Genomic DNA, 18,943 nt, shown 5'->3' with positions numbered 1-18,943 from the left:
CTCCGGATCAGACCTTCGGTCCATCAAGTCCGGCGATCCGCACACGCGGAGGCCCTGCCAGGTGTACACCTGGCGTAATTTATAGTCCACCATATCCTTATATGCCTCTCTTAAGGAGATATGCATCTAGTTTGCTCTTGAAGCCTAGGACGGTCGATTCCGCAATAATCTCCTCTGGGAGGGCATTCCAGGTGTCAACCACTCTCTGAGTGAAGCAGAACTTCCTGACATTAGTCCTGAACCTGTCCCCCCTTAGCTTCATTACATGTCCTCTAGTCCGTGTCAAATTGGACAATGTAAATAATCTTCTCTGCTCTATTTTGTCGATTCCTTTCAGTATTTTGAGGTCTCGATCATATCCCCACGCAGTCTCCTTTTCTCAAGGGAGAACAATCCTAGTGTTATAAGTCTGTCCTCATATTCCAGTTTCTCCATACCCTTCACCAGTTTTGTTGCTCGTCTCTGCACCCTCTCCAGCAGTTTTATATCCTTCTTTAGGTAGGGAGACCAATGTTGGACGCAGTATTCCAAGTGTGGTCTGACCATTGCCCTATAAAGCGGCATTATAACTTTCTCCGATCTACTCGAGATTCCTTTCTTTATCATGCCCAACATTGAGGAGCGTAAACCCATCTGTCTGTGCCAGTGTGGAGGGATGATTTAAAAAAATGGCGATTTTAAACTCTGAAACCAAGTGTGTTTTGTGATATGTACTAAAATGACTCTACTGTACATAGATGAATGCGTTTGAAAAATTTTTTTTTTAAGACAATTGTTTTTAACCCACCCACAAAATGTGTTAGCCAATTTTACAGAAACAGCAAAACTGATGAAGACTCGATGCTTGTTTTACATAAGAATTGCCGCTGCTGGGTCAGACCAGTGGTCCATCATGCCCAGCAATCTGCTCATGTGGCACCCTAAACGAGACTAGCCCTACCAGCGTCCGTTCCTGTTCAGCAGGAACTTGTCTAACTTTGTCTTGAATACCTGGAGGGTGTTTTCTCCTATAACAGCCTCTGCAAGAGCGTTCCAGTTTTCTACCACTCTCTGGGTGAAGAAGAACTTCCTTACATTTGTACAGAATCTATCCCCTTTCAACTTTAGAGAGTGCCCTCTCGTTCTCCCTACCTTGGAGAGGGTGAACAACCTAGGACATTGCCACATGAGGCTGATAAATCATCCATTGTCCAAAGGATAACCCTCACACGGGGAACAAAAAGATGCCTGCATTAGGTATGTGCAAGAAGCTCTAGTGCCTTTTCTGCACATAATGTGCCTATCACAAATGCTTTGAATAGGCACACTGGGTAATTCATTGTGGAGAGGACATTTGTTTTGTAACTTTTTGGGTGCAGGTACATCTCTCACCCAGTTGGTTCCAGAAAGAACATAACTTATGAGGGCAGACGTACCAGGCTGGGTACGCTCATGCAGGCCCAGGAAAGTCTTCAAATTTTTCCCTGGGCTCTTGGGGAGAGAAATTCTAGCCTGCATCTATCCTCAGACCAACTATCAATCCTGCTCGTCTGCAGAGAACATTTTTATCATATGTTACTACATTACAATTAACTACATCTTTTCAGGTGGTAACTGTGCCCTGCTAACCAAGGTGTAGTCTCTGTCCATTTTGTAACCTGTTCTATGTTTACTACCAAGGCATGGTGCAATTATTAGCAAAAATTAATTGCCATGTACCAAGGAGCCATGCTGTCCTCTGGCGCTTTTAGAAAATAAATCAAGACAATATTATTTGATACATTTATCTCTTAATCTGTGCTTTCATTTTTAACTTAATTAATTTTATTCCATTAATTTTAAATTTTTAATGTCTTTTTAATACAATAGGTTGTATTCATTTTTTACTATTTTGTATCTCACTGATTGTCCAGTTTTTTCTCTTTTGTGGAAACCGCCTAGAATTCTTTTACAGCGGTATAGAAAAATAAAGTTATGTTATGTTTGTTGTGCTTCAGTCAGGCTTCTTAAAAGGTACTGGTTCCATTACTGGGAACAAAGGGTATGGACTTTTTAAAATGAATACTAGTTATAAATGTAAAAAGATTTCTATACTTTATCCCAGGACAAGCAGGCAGCATATTCTTGACTGATGGGTGACGGCACCGACGGAGCCCCGGTACGGACAATTTTAGAGTTATTGCACTCTAAGAACTTGGAAAGTTCTAGCAGGCCGCACCGCGCACGCGCGAGTGCCTTCCCGCCCGACGGAGGTGCGCGGTCCCCAGTTTCTTAGTTTCCGCGGAGCTAAGAAGACGCGTCTTTTTCAACGGCCGTTGAAAAATACTTTTTCTCGCCTTCCCGCTCGCGAAAATCTTTTGAGGAAGTAAATCTTCCTTTTTTTCTTTTTATTTCATTCTTTTTTCTCAAAACCCCCCCCCCCAAAAAAAACCCCCTTTCTTTTTTTCTCTCGGGTTCGCCCCGGCGGGGCCTGTTGCCATCATCGAGGCCTCGGCCTTCGATTTGGCAGAAGCCGCTTTTACTTTCATGCCCCCTCAGCCAGGGTTCAAGAAGTGGCAGCGGTGTGCACGGCCCATTTCTCTGATCGACCCACACAACTGGTGTTTACAGTGCCTGGGTCCGGATCATAGGGCCTCCACCTGCACCCGTTGTGCTACATTGAAAAAACGCACGTTGAAAAATCGTCAAATTCAACAAAGGTTACTTTTCGGTGCCGAGATGGCTGACTCTGCGGCATCGACACCGGCTCCGTCTCAATCGGCACCCACCTCTTCGACACCGCACGATACCGCGCCGGCGTCGCAACAGTCAGGTAAGCCGGCTAAGAAGCCTTCCCCACTGGAGCGCCTTCCGGTCTCTGTGGCAGCGAGCCCAGTCCTGCCCACCACGAGGCGCCCACGGAAACGCTCCGCCCCTATAGAGGTGAGTCCCTCGTCCTCGGGTTCCTCATCCTCTGGGCGTCGAGCGGCACCACAGGTACCGCAGAAAAAGAAAACGGTACCGGTGCCCTCCCTGGACGAGCGAATTGCAGCCATCCTTCAGGTGCAACTTAAAGAGCAGGTGCAACTTAAAGAGCAGTTGCAACAGCTCCTTCCTGCTCTATTGGCACCGAACCTTCCAGTCCCGGTCCGGTCTGAGCCACCGGTACCGACAGTGGGGAAGCCTCTATTGTCCGCTTCCACTCTATCGGTACCAGTCCATTCTGCTTCCTCGGTCTCCATGCCGGTTCTGGCCCCGGAGCCGAGAGCGCTACATCAGGCTGTTCAAACTTCGGCACCGATACAGCCTTTAACTTCTCCCGGTACTGCTTCTTTGAGGTCGGTTAAGTCGGTACGTAAATCCCGACACCGGAGTCTCGGGATCGCAGTTTCCAAATTCGGGATCCTGATCTGTGGGGTGACTCCGAAGAGCCTCTTCTCTCAGAAGGTGAATGTTCATCTGGTGAAGAGGATCCTTCTGCTCAAGAGCCATCCTCTAAACCAGATACTGCCTCTTTCACCTCTTTCTTAAAAGAGATGTGCGAGTCTCTTTCTATTCCCTTGGAGGCTGAGTCCAAGAAATCCAAAGCTTTCCTTGATGCACTGGACTTTGACCAGCCTCCAAGGGAATTTCTTAAATTACCCCTCCATGATATTTTGAGGGAAACCTTTTACAAAAACCTTGAGACTCCTTTGACTATCCCAGGAGCTCCTCGTAAATTGGACTCCTTATACAAGGTCATCCCCATACCTGGCTTTGATAAACCGCAGCTTCCCCACGAATCTCTTTTGGTGGAATCTACTCTAAAGAAGTCTGCGGGAGCTAGTGTGTACACCTCAGTCCCTCCTGGCAGAGAAGGTAAGGCCATGGACAAATTTGGTAAGAGGTTATACCAAAACACTATGTTGGCTAACCGGTCAGGGAATTATGCTTTCCATTTTTCCTTTTATCTAAAGTATCTCATTCAGAATCTGGCTTCTTTTGAGAAGTACCTCCCTGACCGTAAGAGGTCTGCTTTCTGCCAATGTTCTTCCTCTCTTCTCCAGCTTTGAAAGTTCATGGTCCGTTCCATCTATGACACCTTCGAACTCACCTCCAGAGCCACGGCCATGTCTGTTGCCATGCGTCGTCTAGCCTGGCTCAGGGTAACGGAGCTTGATGTCAACCATCAAGACCGCCTCGCTAATGCTCCATGCCTAGGGGATGAACTTTTTGGTGACTCTATGGACTCCACCACCCAGAAGTTGTCCGCACATGAGACTCGCTGGGACACTCTTCTTAAGACCAAAAAGAAGACTCCACCTGTCCGGCCTTTCAGGCAGCAATCAGCTTACCAATGCCGTTATGTGGCTAGACCCTTACCACCAGCTCCTCAACAGCCTCGGCGTCAGCGCCAGCAACAACGGCAACCCCCTAAGAACGCAACAGCAGCAACAGGTCAAACCTCCTCCACAGCAGAAGTCCACGCAACCCTTTTGACTTCATTCTCCAGGGCATAGCCAGTGTTTTCCCATCCGCCCATCTTCCTCAACCCATAGGACGTCTTTCTTTGTACCTCAGCCGTTGGGAGACCATCACCTCGGACCAGTGGGTCCTCAACATCATCCGCCACGGCTACTCTCTCAACTTTCAGACTCTTCCTTCCCAAAGTCTGCCAAAAGAGTCTGCTTTGCACACTCCTCAGTCCTCCCTTCTTCTACAAGAAGTTCAATCCCTCCTTCTTCTGAACGCCATAGAGGAAGTTCCTCTAGATCAGAGGGGGCAGGGATTTTACTCCCGTTACTTTCTGGTCCCCAAAAAAACAGGAGATCTCAGACCCATTTTAGATCTTCGTGATCTCAACAAATGCTTGGTCAAAGAAAAATTCAGAATGCTTTCTCTGGCCATTCTTTACCATCTTCTCAATCAAGGCGACTGGCTATGCTCCCTCGATCTCAAAGAGGCATACACTCACATACCGGTCAATCTGGCCTCCAGACAGTACCTCCGTTTCATGATCAATCACTGTCATTACCAGTACAAGGTGTTACCCTTCGGTCTTGCCTCCTCTCCCAGAGTGTTCACCAAATGTCTGATTGTGGTGGCTGCTTTCCTGCGCTCTCACCATCTGCAAGTCTTCCCTTACCTGGACGACTGGTTAATCAAAGCCACTTCATCTAAAGCAGTGCTCCTTGCCACCAACCAAACCATCCTTTTCCTTCAACTTCTGGGGTTCGAAATCAATCTACCCAAATCACATCTCATCCCTACTCAGAGACTGCACTTCATTGGAGCGGTCCTCGACACAGTCCTCATGAGAGTGTTCCTGCCGTCCAACCGTATTCAGACTCTTCAATGTCTATGTCAGCAGGTGCTTCCACAACGCTCCATCTCTGCCAAGCAAATGATGATACTCTTGGGTCACATGGCCTCGACAGTTCATGTCACCCCTTTCGCACGTCTTCACCTGTGCACTCCTCAATGGACCCTAGCTACCCAGTGGTCCCAGGCGATGGATCTTTGCTCACAGAACATATTTATGACATCATCTCTTCGTCAGTCTCTACAATGGTGGTTGATATCTTCCAATCTCTCCAGAGGTCTTCTGTTCCATCTACCTCCTCATCGACTCATCATCACCACAGACGCCTCCCCTTATGCCTGAACGAGTTTCAAACTCAAGGCCTTTGGACGGCTCAGGAAAAGAAGCATCACATCAATTTCCTGGAACTCCGGGCGATGTTTTATGCCCTCAAGGCTTTTCAACATCTTCTCTTCCCTCAGGTTCTGCTACTTTGCACAGACAATCAAGTTGCAATGTACTAAATCAACAAACAGGGTGGGACAGGCTCTCGCCTCTTGTGTCAGGAGGCCCAAAAGATTTGGTCTTGGGCGACAGATCACCAATTATTCCTGAAAGCTATCTACATTCAGGGAGAGCAGAATTCCTTAGCGGACAACCTCAGCAGAATTCTCCAACCCCACGAATGGACTCTTGATCCTTTGACTCTCCAGTCCATTTTCGTTCAATGGGGCACTCCTCAGATAGACCTTTTTGCAGCTCCTCACAATCATCAGCTGCCCCTCTTCTGCTCCAGACTCTACTCTCCTCACCGTCTGGCAGCGGATGCGTTTCTCCTGGATTGGTCCAATCTGTTCCTGTATGCTTTCCCTCCTCTGCCTCTCATGCTCCGGACCTTGTTCAAGCTGAAGAGGGAACAAGCCACCATGATTCTCATCGCTCCACGGTGGCCCAGGCAACATTGGTTCTCCCTTCTACTTCAACTCAGTTCCAGGGAGCCCATTCTTCTTCCAATATTTCCTTCTCTGCTTACACAGCATCAGGAGACCCTTCTGCATCCCAAACTTCAGTCTCTGCACCTGACAGCTTGGTATCTCTCGGCCTGATCTCATCTGATTCTCTTCTGTCTCAGCCCGTTCGTTCTATTCTGGATGCTTCCAGTAAACCGGCCACTCTTCAATGTTACAATCAGAAGTGGACACAGTTTTCTTCTTGGTGTCTTCTTCATCATTATAATCCCTCTTCCCTTGCGGTAGAGACCTTGTTAGATTATCTTCTTTCTTTGTCTGACTCTGGTCTCAAGTCTACTTCCATCAGAGTCCACCTCAGTGCTATTGCTGCTTTTCATGAGCCAGTTCATGGGAAACTTCTCTCAGCTCATCCTTTGGTTTCCAGATTCATGCGGGGTCTTTTCAATGTGAAACCACCTCTTAAGGCCCCTCCTGTAGTCTGGGATCTCAATGTGGTTCTTTCCGCCTTAATGAAGCCTCCGTTTGAACCTTTGGCTACAGCTCCCTTCAAGTTTCTCACTTGGAAAGTGGTCTTCCTTATTGCTCTTACCTCTGCCAGGAGGGTCAGTGAGCTGCATGCACTAGTTGCTGATCCACCTTTTACAATCTTCCATCATGACAAGGTGGTTCTGCGTACCCATCCAAAGTTTCTCCCTAAGGTTGTCTCTGAATTTCATCTCAACCAATCGATTGTCCTGCCTGCATTCTTCCCGAAACCTCATTCTCATCCTGGAGAACAGGCTTTACATACTTTGGACTGTAAACGGGCTTTAGCTTACTATCTAGAGCGTATTAAGCCCCACAGATCAACTCCGCAACTCTTTCTGTCCTTTGATCCGAATAAATTGGGACGCCCCGTTTCTAAATGTACGTTGTCAAATTCGCTTGCAGCATGCATTTCATTCTGTTATGCTCAGTCAGGACTGACACTGGAAGGTTCTGTCACAGCCCATAGAGTTCGAGCTATGGCAGCATCTGTAGCTTTCCTCCGTTCCACTCCTATTGAGGAAATCTGCAAGGCTGCTACTTGGTCCTCAGTTCATATTTTTACATCTCATTATTGTCTGAATACTTTCTCCAGACGGGATGGACACTTCGGCCAATCTGTTTTACAAAATTTGTTTTCCTAATGGCCAACCTTCCCTCCATCCCTCTTTTTGTTAGCTTGGAGGTCACCCATCAGTCAAGAATATGCTGCCTGCTTGTCCTGGGATAAAACACAGTTACTTACCGTAACAGGTGTTATCCAGGGACAAGCAGGCAGATATTCTTGCGTCCCACCCACCTCCCCGGGTTGGCTTCTTAGCTGGCTTATCCTAACTGGGGACCGCGTGCCTCCGTCGGGCGGGAAGGCACTCGCGCGTGCGCGGTGCGGCCTGCTAGAACTTTCCAAGTTCTTAGAGTGCAATCACTCTAAAATTGTCCGTACCGGGACTCCGTCGGTGCCGTCACCCATCAGTCAAGAATATCTGCCTGCTGTCCCTGGATAACACCTGTTACGGTAAGTAACTGTGCTTTTTCTACACATGCCTAATTAATTTATTTCCCTAAGTTCATTCTTGTTTATCTAAATATTCCAGTAGTACATAGACCATGATCCTATATAAAATACCCGCTTGGTTTGTTCAAGTTGCTCAGACAGCTCTTCCACAGCCTGTGCATGCTTCTGTCTCATTTCCTGAATCTGAACTTCATGCAATTTTACATCATCTTCTAACGTCCTCTTAAGCTGGGTTACTTCTTGCTCACGTTTTGTCCTGAAAAAAAAAAGAAAATGTGTTCAACAATGTTTAATTACAATTTAATAGCCTCCAGTGGCAGAAGGGTCACAGATCACAACTATGTCTGAGCTGCTCCAGGCAATTTTAATTCAACTAAATTCAAACAAAATTTCCTTTAGGTCTAGCAGACATGCCAAAAACCAAAGTGACACTGTAGCATGTATTCTCTGTGGACAACAGGATATAAGTCCTCACAGCACAGATGACCTTACTGACAGAGTTCACATAGAAAATCATGTCCAGCTTAGTATGTACTAATTACTTTATTGTGCATGTGCACCATTCCCCCATCTGCTACCATCATGGGGGTCCTCACAGTCTAGTTATTCAGCTTGAGAGGAATATGACTCCTTGAGGAAGTGGGCAGGTATGTCTGGACTTGCATTCTGCTGTCATGGAGAACACCTATTACTTGTTCCTTCCTCCTCCCACCTGAGAATAAATAGGATACCAAGTTCTCAGAGAATGAGTTTCCTTAAATAGAGGCTGCCTTCAACAGAGGAAAAAAAAAAAAAAATTAAATTAAAAAAAAATAAATAAATAAAAAAATGTGCTGCGAAAGGCATACAAAAATCTAGTTGCCAACAAAAATATATTGATGTCCATTTTTCTTTTGAAAGGCAGTCAGGAACAGGAAAAAAATGGGTCTGGGGGTTAAGCACATTAGCATTGCCTCTGCCGGGTCAGACCCAGCAGTCCGCTCTCGCAGCGGCATCCCAGGTCCATGACCTGTAAGTGATCCTTTACCTAAATCGTGTATTCCTATTTAGTGTCCTGTATAGATACCCTCTATCTGTATCCTTCAATCCCCTTCACCTTCAGGAAGTCATCCAATCCCTTTTTGAAACCCCAATATTGTACTCTATCCTATTACCTCTTCTGGGAGCGCCCTCTGAGTGAAGAAGAAATTCCTAGCATTCGTTTTGAAACTGTCTCCTTTCAATTTTTCTGAATACTCTCTTGTTTTTGTTGTCTCCGCTAGTCTGAAGAATCTGTCCCTCTCCATCTTCTCTATGCCTTTCATGATTTTATAAGTCTCTATCATGTCCCCTCTAAGTCTTTGCTTTTCCAGGGTAAAGAGCCCCAGCTTCTCCATGCCCCTTATCATCCTAGTCGCTCCAACGTGATTCTAGAGGACCAACTGGCAAAACTTATTTTTGTTAGGAATCCTTTTCCAAACAGAGGGCTAGGAATATATGAACAGATGGTCATGACACAGATCTATGAATTTCCTTGAAAGCTGATCTTAAGTGGTCTAACAATATTGCCATGGCTCCGACACTGAGCTGTGACATGAACCTCAAGAGTCAAATTTGCCTGAACATAAGCGAATGAAATTAATTTGGTCTGCTAGACAATTACACTTTCAAAAAACTATATCAAGCTTGTTTTCTGCAATAAGTTCAATAAAGTTATGTCCTGAATAAAATTTGCAATAAGCCTACATTCAAAACTGGCCACCTTACCTAAATGTCACCACTACCTAGCGATTATGATACATGCAGATGCCATTTTGCTTTAAACCACTGTTTCTCAACTCAGTCCTGGAGTACCCCCCTTGCCAGTCTGTTTTCAGGATATCCATAATGAATTTGCATAAACTTAATTTGCATACACTGCCTCCATTATATGCAAATTTCTTTCATGCATATTCATTGTGGATATCCTGAAAATCTGACTGGAAAGGGGTACTCCAGGACCAAGTTGAGAAACACTGCTTTAAACAAATGGTTACTATGGTTTTCAGTCAAAAGGATCTGATCTTTATTTAAAAAAAATTGTGTAGAGAAAGGTTATGACTCTTGGTGCAGGAGGGTAGAATGTTTTGAAAAAATTGTGAGAAAGGGGTTCAATTCAATGCCAACCAGGAAGCAGTAGGGCCTTTTTCAGTTCACACTGAAGAAAACATTGCAACAATTGAACCACCAGGTAAAGTGACATCATTTAGGAGAGGCAGCTGGCATGAGCACAGACTTATTACAAATTTATTCAAGAAATATCCCAAATTTATTGAAATTGGTCAAGTTTTAACAGTTATGCCAAAAACAAGCTTTGTATAGCTTTTTTGGAAACAGTGCAGTATGAGTTTAATATTGATGGCAGCCCCTACCCTATTAGGTTAAAGGAAACAAAAGGTTGTGTATACTTTAAGGACTTTAGTCTGCTCCAAATAAGCACCCAAGGCTCTCTTGCAATCTAATTTGTGCAATGTATTTTTCCTTCTATAGGTCAGAGGCCTGGGGGAAAATAATTGAGAACTACCTTGTTAAATAGTTTATTATAAGATGAATCAGTTATTAGGAGCTTGGATCTTACTCACTTGTTCACTGAAGTCACCATAACCTTCCAAGGCCAGGAACACTGATTCACAGCTATCGAGCAGCTCAGAGAGTTTTCATCAGATCAGTTAACACAAAGACCCATGATACTGCCGGAGGCAATGGGAACCAAGCCGTTAACTGCAGAGACTGAAGGTTGGGATGAAATAGAGAACCCCGACTCTGCGTAAGCAGAGAAGGAAAAACAGACAGAAGAGGCGGCTCCCTGGCACTGAGTTGCAACAGAAGGGAGAACCTCGTCGGGGCCAACGAGGAGCTATCATTATCATGGTGGCACTCTTGGACTTGAGCCTGACGAGAGTCTTCAGAATCAGAGGGAATGGAGAAAACGCATACAGAAACAGGTTCGTCCAGTCCAGCAGAAAAGCATCCATCTCGAGCCCGAGAGGGGTGTAAACCCTGGAGCAGAAGGGGGTCAACTTGTGATTGAGGGGGGGGGGGACGCAAACAGATCGATGTCCGGAGTCCCCCAATGAGAAAAAACACTTGACGCAGGGTCAAGGAATGGATGGACCACTCATGAGGCTGAAGAAGACAACTCAACATGTCTGCCAGACAATTGTGCTGGCCCTGAATGTAGACCGCTCGAAGGAACATGTTGCGGCAGATGGCCCAATCCCAGAGCCACATTGTCTCCTGGCACAGGGACAGGGACCCCATGCCCCCCTGTTTGTTGATATAATACATGATGACCTGGTTGTCCGTGCGGATCAGCACCACTCGGTCGCGAAGCAGGTGACAAAAAGCCTTCTGGGCAAGGAAAATTGCTCGAAGCTCCAGCAGATTGATGTGACAAAGGCGGTTGGCACTGGACCAAAGACCTTGGGTGCAAAGACCGTCCAGATGAGCCTCCCAAGCATAGGTTGACGAGTCCGTTGCGAGGACCTTCTGCGGAGGGGGGGCATGAAACAGCAAACCTCTGGAAAGATTGGAAGAGAGCATCCACCAACGGAGAGACTTCTTCAACAAAGGAATCATGACAATGAATCGAGAGACAGGATCTTGATCCTGGTTCCATTGGGACGCAAGAGTCCATTGTGGAATACGGAAGTGAAGTCTGGCAAAAGGAGTCACGTGAACTGTAGAGGCCATGTGACCTAGGAGGACCATCAGGAGCCGAGCTGGGGCCGAGGAAAGATGGGACATCCTCTGGCATAAATGAACAAGGGCCTCTTGACGAAGCCGATGCAAGAAGGAGCGGAGACGAACTGTGTCCAGGACTGCTCCGATGAATTCTAGAGATTGGGACGGACAGAGGTGGGACTTGGAGAAGTTCACCTCGAAGCCGAGACTCTGAAGGAGCAAGATGGTATGATTCGTCGCTCACAGAACTTCGTGGCTTTATTCAAACAGTCGTCGAGGTAGGGAAACACCTGCAGGCTGCGGAGACGGAGGGCCGCAGCTACCACAACCAGAAACTTCGTGAAAACCCTCGGGGAGGCTGCCAGGCAGGACACGATGTTGGAGGTGGAGATCCCCCACCCGGAATCTCAGATACCGGCGAGAGGCCGGGTGTATCGGAATGTGCGTGTATGCCTCCTTGAGGTCCAGTGAGAACAGCCAGTCCCCCTAGTCCAAGAGGGGATACAAGGTAGGAAGGGTGAGCATTCTGAAACGTTAATTGACTAGAAATTTGTTCAGAGCACGGAGGTCCAGGATCGGGCGCAGATCCCCCATCTTCTTGGGTACCAGAAAGTACCAGGATTAAAATCCGGTATTCCACTGGTCCGGAGGAACCTCCTCAACTGGCCGAAGGCGAAGAAGGGCCCAAGCTTCGTGTAGAAGGAGAAGCAGCCGAGACCGGGCAGAAGGAAACTCTCTTGGAGGAAGGTCCGGGGGTACGTGACTGAAGTGCAGGGAGTTCCTTTCCTGGATGATGGAAAGCACCCAGCTGTCGGTGGTAAGACTTTCCCACTGGGTATAGAAATGATGGAGATGACCCCCGATGGGGAGGGGGGAGGGGGGAAGGCTCCAGGAGGAAGAGAGCCCGAAGGCTCACACTGGAATTGTCAAAAAGACAGCCCAGGCTTTGCAGGGCTTAGCCAAGCGCTGCTGCTGCTGCTGCTTCGAAGGAGGCCGAGAGAACGCAGGAGTAGATTTCTGCGGATACCTCCGGAGAGGAATTTTATAGTTCCAAGCCAGAGGGATCTGTGGCTTAAGACTCACCAGAGATGCGAAACACCGGGGTGTTCCGAGAGGCGCTTAGTAGCTGCCTCAATGGAATCAAATAGCTCATTTTCCATGCAAGTGAGATTGGTGAGACGATCTTGGAGGTTCGGATCCATGTCCATAATCCTGAGCCAAGCGAGGCGACGCATGGCAATCGCAAAGGCCGTGACCCTCGAGGACAACCCGAAGGCGTTGTAGGCCGCTTGAAACATACAGAGGCGGAGCTGGGAGAGGGTCTCCTCGAGGAGATGAAACTCCTAACACTGAGACTCCGGCACATCCTCCCGGAACGAGCTGAGGGCGTCCACACAGAACTGGAGTTAGGACGTGAAGATAAAGTTATAGTTGAGGACAAGATTCGCCATCATTGAGTTTTGATAAAGACAGCGACCAAATTTGTCCATCGTACAGCCCTCCCTGCCCGGAGGGATGGCAGTGTAAACCTTCAAGGGGGTTGGACTTTTTCAAGGAAGACTCAACCATCAAGGATTGGTGAGAAAGCTGAGAACTTTCAAATCCTTTAACGGGATTGTCCGGTAACGGGACTACAACTTGGAGGGAATGGCCGGGACTGCACAGGGGGTCTCCAGGTTCCGGAGAAATGTTTGCCGGAGTACCTGGTGCAAAGGCAAGCACATCGCCTCACAGGGCTGATGATCAACCAGGCTGATGAGCCACCAGGATGATCTCGGGGCTCAAGGGTCTCTCGTACGAAGAGAGACTGAACAAATTGCAGCTCTACACTCTTGAGGAACGTAGGAAGAGGGGAGACATGATCGAAACATTTAAGTACCTCACGCGACGTGTCGAAGTGGAAGATGATATTTTCTTTCTCAAGGGACCCTCGGCCACAAGAGGGCACCCGCTCAAACTCAGGGGCGGAAAATTTCATGGCGACACCAGAAAGTATTTCTTCACAGAGAGAGTGGTTGATCATTGGAACAAGCTTCCAGTGCAGGTGATCGAGGCAGACAGCGTGCCAGACTAAGAATAAATGGGATACCCATGTGGGATCCCTACGAGGGTCAAGATAAGGAAATTGGGTCATTAGGGCTTAGACAGGGGGTGGGCAAGCAGAGTGGGCAGACTTGATGGGCTGTAGCCCTTTTCTGCCGTCATCTTCTATGTTTCTATGTTTCATTTCCACCAGGAATTCCTGGGTATAACGGGACTCAGACTAGAGGTCCAGGTTCAAGGCCCTACCCATGTCAAAGATAAAACGAGTAAAGGAGGAGTTTTGAGAAGAAGACTGACCCTCCTGAGGAGACCCTGAGTGAGATCTGGGGGCAGCCGAGAAAGAGGGAGAAATTTCCCTCGAATAGTAAGCTGGAGCCTCGGAGACCCGTGAATGGGAGACCGAAGAGGCCCGACTAAAGTGTCTGGGGGGCGTCGAGGAACGACCCCGAGCAAAATGGACCGGGGAAGACCCCGGGGTCTGAGGAGAAGACGGGGCAAAGGAAAATTCCTCTACCGGTTTCGAAGAAGATCCCTTAGAGGCTAGCAGCCGCCTCGATGGGGAACATACACTAGAGTCCAACTCAAGGACAAGCGTGTGTCTGGAAGGTTTCACAGTTGGAGATCTGTCCCGAAGGGGCGGAGAAGACCGGGGCTTTTTAGGAGGGACAAGCTGCGACATAGCAGCGGGGGAAAACCGGCCCCCTGGCCTGGACCCCCGAAAAGTCACAGGTGACTCGGGGGAGGAAGAGTCACTCGAGGGAACCCGGCGAGTCTTGCGGGTAAGGCCTCGAGATACGAGGGGACGATTAGGCTGGTCAGACCAAGGCAGAGTCAAGACTGAGGTCAGAGGCGTCGAAGTTGGGACCAGTTGGCTCACCACCGAGGAAAGCTGTGTGGTAAGTATAGCCTTAAGCATGTCCTCGAACACAGACACCGAGACCAAGGGTGGTTGGGTCTTAGGTGCAGCAGTGCGCTCCTTCGGGGGCGATCTCGAGGAAGAGTATTCCCTACGTGAGGAGGCATGCTTAGAGTGATGTCTTGAAGACGCCGACGAGGCGGCACTGACATGAGACTCCGAGGTAGGCTTCTTTGTCAGCACACCTGAGGAGGAAAGAGGAGACTTACCCGAGGCCGGAGTAGCAGGAGGAGCCGAGGCCGATGGGGACTTCGAGGCCGGGGCACCCAACTAGGGCGCCGAGGCCGAGCTCGAGGCCTGTCCCGCAGGATCCATGGGGCCAAAGAGTTGGAGAATCTTGGCCACCCTCCTACGAAGAGCTCGTGGTTGCAAAGTCGCACAACGGGGACACGACTCAGCGCGGTGCTCTGCACCCAGCCACTCCACACACCAACGATGAGGGTCAGTGATGGAGATAACCCGGTTGCACTTAGTACAGTTTTTAAACCCAGAACGAGGCTGGGACAAAAGAAGGAAATAAGGCCGCGGCCCCGCGAGGCCAGGCGACCAGAGTAAGACTGGGAACCAGGTCAAAAATACACGAACCGAAAAAAACGAAAAAGAAAGGAAAACAAAGACACTGGCATAGCGACTCGACTGAAACTAACCAAACAAGTCACGGTGCAAGAGGGACAACGATATTGAACGAAGCAAGGGAGCAGTGCTTCTGGCTCTGCGGAAAACAGAGAACTGAGGCCACGCTGAGGAGACGCATGCCCTAGACTGGGCGGGAGGGGTATGCGCGCATGCGCGGGCCAAAATGCAAGCTTGAAGGTCTTCAAGCAAATCTGCTTGCGAAAACGTCCACTAGGGGGCTCCGTCGGTGACGTCACCCACATGTAGAGAATATGCTGCCTGCTTGTCCTGGGATAACAGTTCATTGCATACTTAAATGGATGCGATACCAATATTCAATTTAGTGCCAATATTGATGATTCTAAAAAGCACAGTTACTTACCGTAACAGGTGTTATCCAGGGACAGCAGGCAGATATTCTCGACATGTGGGCGACGTCATCCACAGAGCCCTGACGCGGACAGCTTTTCAAGCAAACTTGATTGAAGATCTCAAGTTTGCTAGTACTGCACCGCGCATGTGAGTGCCTTCCCGCTCAGCTAGAGGGCGCGTCTCCTCAACGTGGTCTTCAGTTCAGATAACTAGCAAAGAAGCCAACCCGGGGATGTGGGAGGGTTGCGAGAATATCTGCCTGCTGTCCCTGGATAACACCTGTTACGGTAAGTAACTGTGCTTTATCCCAGGACAAGCAGACAGCATATTATCGACATGTGGGTGACCTCCAAGCTAACTAGGAAGGGACGGTGGGAGAGTTGGCAAGTTAGGAGAACAGATTACGCAAAACTAAACCGGCCATCGCGCCTGGAAAAGGCATCCAGACAGTAATGAGAGGTGAAAGTATGAACCGAGGACCAAGTGGCGGCCTTGCAGATCTCCTCAATAGGCGTAGACCTGAGGAAAGCAACAGATGCCGCCATCGCTCTGATCTTATGCCCCGTGACCCGACCCTGCAGTGGGAGACCAGCCTGAGCGTAGTAGAAAGAAATACAAGCAGCCAACCAGTTGGATAAGGTGCGCTTGGAAACAGGACGGCCCAACCGATTAGGATCAAAAGAGATGAAAAGTTGAGGAGCAGTCCGATGAGACTAGGTGCGTTGGAGGAAGAAGGCCAATGCCCTCTTGCAGTCAAGAATGAGAAGCGCCACTTCACCAGGATGAGAATGAGGCTTCGGAAAAATCACCGGAAGAACAATGGACTGGTTGAGGTGGAAATCCGAAACCACCTTGAGCAAGAACTTTGGATGAGTATGAAGGACCACCTTGGCATGATGAAAAACAGTAAAAGGCGGGTCCGCAACCAGAGCTTGCAGCTCACTCACTCTGCGAGCAGATGTGAGAGCAACAAGAAACACTACCTTCCAAGTGAGGAATTTCAGGTGAACCTTATCCAGGGGCTCAAAGGGAGGTTTCATTAATTGAGCCAGAACCACATTAAGATCCCAAACCACCGGAGGTTTGAGAGGAGGATGAACATTAAAAAGGATGGATGAAGAGCGATTTCCCATCAATTGGCTGATGAAAGTCAGCAATCGCACCAAGGTGGACTCGAATAGAAGTCGACTTGAGACCAGACTGAGACAAGTGGAGCAAATAATCCAGCACAGAGGGCCGCCTCAATAGTCATCAAAGAGTTCGTTGCCCAAGCAGGGGAGATTTGCCAGCCGATCCTGCAGATTCGGGTCCATATCAACTACGCGGAGCCAAGCCAGACGGCGCATGGCTACCACGAAGGCGGAGACCCTGGAGGAGAGCTCAAAGGCATCATACGTTGCCTGAAACATATAAAGCCTAATCTGCGACAGCATATCCAGGAGCCGGCGAAACTCCGCCTGGCGATGAACCGGCAAATCATCCAGGAAAGATGGCAGAGACTTAATGCACTTCTTAAGATAGGAAGTGAACGTAAAATTGTAGTTCAGGATCCTGTTCGCCATCATCGAGTTTTGATAGAGGCGCCTGCCAAACATCCATTCTCCGGCCCACGGGAAGGATTGGACTTCTTCAGGGTAGAGCTGAGCCTTTTCAAACCCCTTACAGGGATTCCATTTTGGACGGAATGGCCAGGATAGCATAAGGAGTCTCCAAATTCCGGAAGAAAGTCTGCTGTAAAACTGGATTCAAAGGGAGACGAAGGGATTCCTTCGGTGGATAAGGGAGCTCCATCTCCTCCAAATATTCCCGGGTGTACCTGGAATCAGATTGGAGGTCCAATTGTAGCGCCTTGCCCATGTCTACCACAAGCCTGGTGAAGGAGGACGGCGTGCCCGCGGAAGGGACCCCCAGGGGGGAAGCCGAGCGAGACTTCGGGGCAGCCGAAAACGAGGGGGAAGCCTCTCTCGAATACTGCGCTGGCACATCAGTGTCCACAAGCACGGATGTCAAGGAAGCGCCACTAAAAGAATGAGGGAGGGTCGACGACAGCTTGCGTTTAGCAACCCGGTTAGGTGAGGACCCGGGGGTCCGAGGAACAGAGATCCGAGGAGCCTCCCCCCCCCGGGAAGGGAGGCGGGGGTCCTCGATCTCGGGGCCCCACGGTCTGGGGACCGAGACGGCACAGGAGAGCGGAGGAGAGTAGGGTCCGACCGCACGAGGGCCCGGTGATCTGCCCCGCTTCGGGGAAGAATCCTGGGGCCGCTTCGCAGACCGCTGCCTCGTGGGAGAGAGACGCCTCAACTGGTGCTTCGCACGAGGCCAGGCGGCGGGAGAAGTCCGCCTCGAGGGAACAGGCGAGGAAATACCAATTATGATTATTTTTTACGAGGGTCATTTCATAAATAATGCACACTATTTTTTTTTTTTAATTTCAATATAGTCTCCCTGATTTGCAATGACTGAGTCCCAACGTCCGGGAAGCTTCATTATTCCATCCACGACACTGTTTTTGTTCAGTTGCCAAATGGCTAGGGTACCGGGGGAAAAAACCTCTTCTAGAGATGCAAAATTATGTCCACGCATAGGTCGTTTAACTTTGGAAAAAGGTCAAAGTCTGGTGGACTGATGTCTGGACTGTAGGGAGCATGAGGTAACACCTCCCAGCCGTATTTGCGTAGTTTTTCAATGACGACATTCTCTATGTGTGGGCGAGCGTTGTCGTGAAGAATGAGTGGCCCAGCTAAGAGCAACCGAGGTTGGTTTTTTTTTGCATTTTTCTGTGCATTTTTCTGCAAAAAATCACGATAATACACCGCTGTGACACTTCTTCCACATGGAACTTTATAATGATGATACCTTCATGATCATAAGCAAAAATCATAATTTGTTTGATTTTTGATTGAGCTTGTCAAAATTTTTTGGGCCATGGGGAAGATGGAGCTCTCCACTCGTCATTGAAAAACTACACAAATTTGTCTAATAAGAAATGCCTTAGCCTTCATTCATGTGTCTCTATCCCCCATCCACTTTCTGTTTTCTGTGCTGAACCTGGGGGTAGAGAGGTAGATTAGCAGAAAAAAAAGAGAGAGAGAATGGGGCAACCTCTAAAGGCTGCTACTAGCCTCTGGGCCTTGCACTGAAGAACACAGCTCTAGAGTTTCAATTATCTGGGAAACAGGACTGTTGGTTATATGAAAAGTTGGATAATCCAAGACTACTGTACACTCTCTTTCCCCATGCCCTTCATGAAACTCCTCCTCCCAAGGTACCTCTTACCCTCACAAACAGATTCAGCTCCCCTGCTCCAAGGTCCCTCCATTAAGTTCCACTCTGTTGCACAACCACTCTGCTGCACAACCACAGCTACAGGGAGTCTTAGAGGCCTGGGTCCCCTCATGATGCAGCACTAGCATTTGCTGCTACGGCTGGAAGGATCTCCAAGCCTTACCAGCCAAAGTAATTGTCTGCCACTGTACACAATTCCCCCCTGCCCCTCAGGCATGCTTAGTTTTCACATATGGTTAGGGTCAGGAATTGAGAACACA

At 48.6% G+C, this 18,943-nt stretch overlaps 1 protein-coding gene across 2 annotated transcripts in view; it reads right to left on the bottom strand.

Moving 5' to 3' along the window:
- MYH9 (myosin heavy chain 9) overlaps positions 1–18,943 on the bottom strand; it is an 807,001-nt gene that overhangs the window by 230,092 nt on the left and 557,966 nt on the right. For both annotated transcript variants that reach the window (XM_033935132.1, XM_033935133.1), the window contains exon 27: positions 7,862–8,006. In XM_033935132.1, the coding sequence (XP_033791023.1) occupies positions 7,862–8,006 (145 nt within the window). The remainder of the gene's footprint in view (positions 1–7,861; positions 8,007–18,943) is intronic.

Source organism: Geotrypetes seraphini, chromosome 2 (assembly GCF_902459505.1).
Source record: "Geotrypetes seraphini chromosome 2, aGeoSer1.1, whole genome shotgun sequence".
Classification (NCBI taxonomy): domain Eukaryota; kingdom Metazoa; phylum Chordata; class Amphibia; order Gymnophiona; family Dermophiidae; genus Geotrypetes; species Geotrypetes seraphini.
The sequence above is the reverse complement of the archived record's forward strand: the minus strand, read 5'-3'. Positions and strand labels throughout refer to the sequence as shown.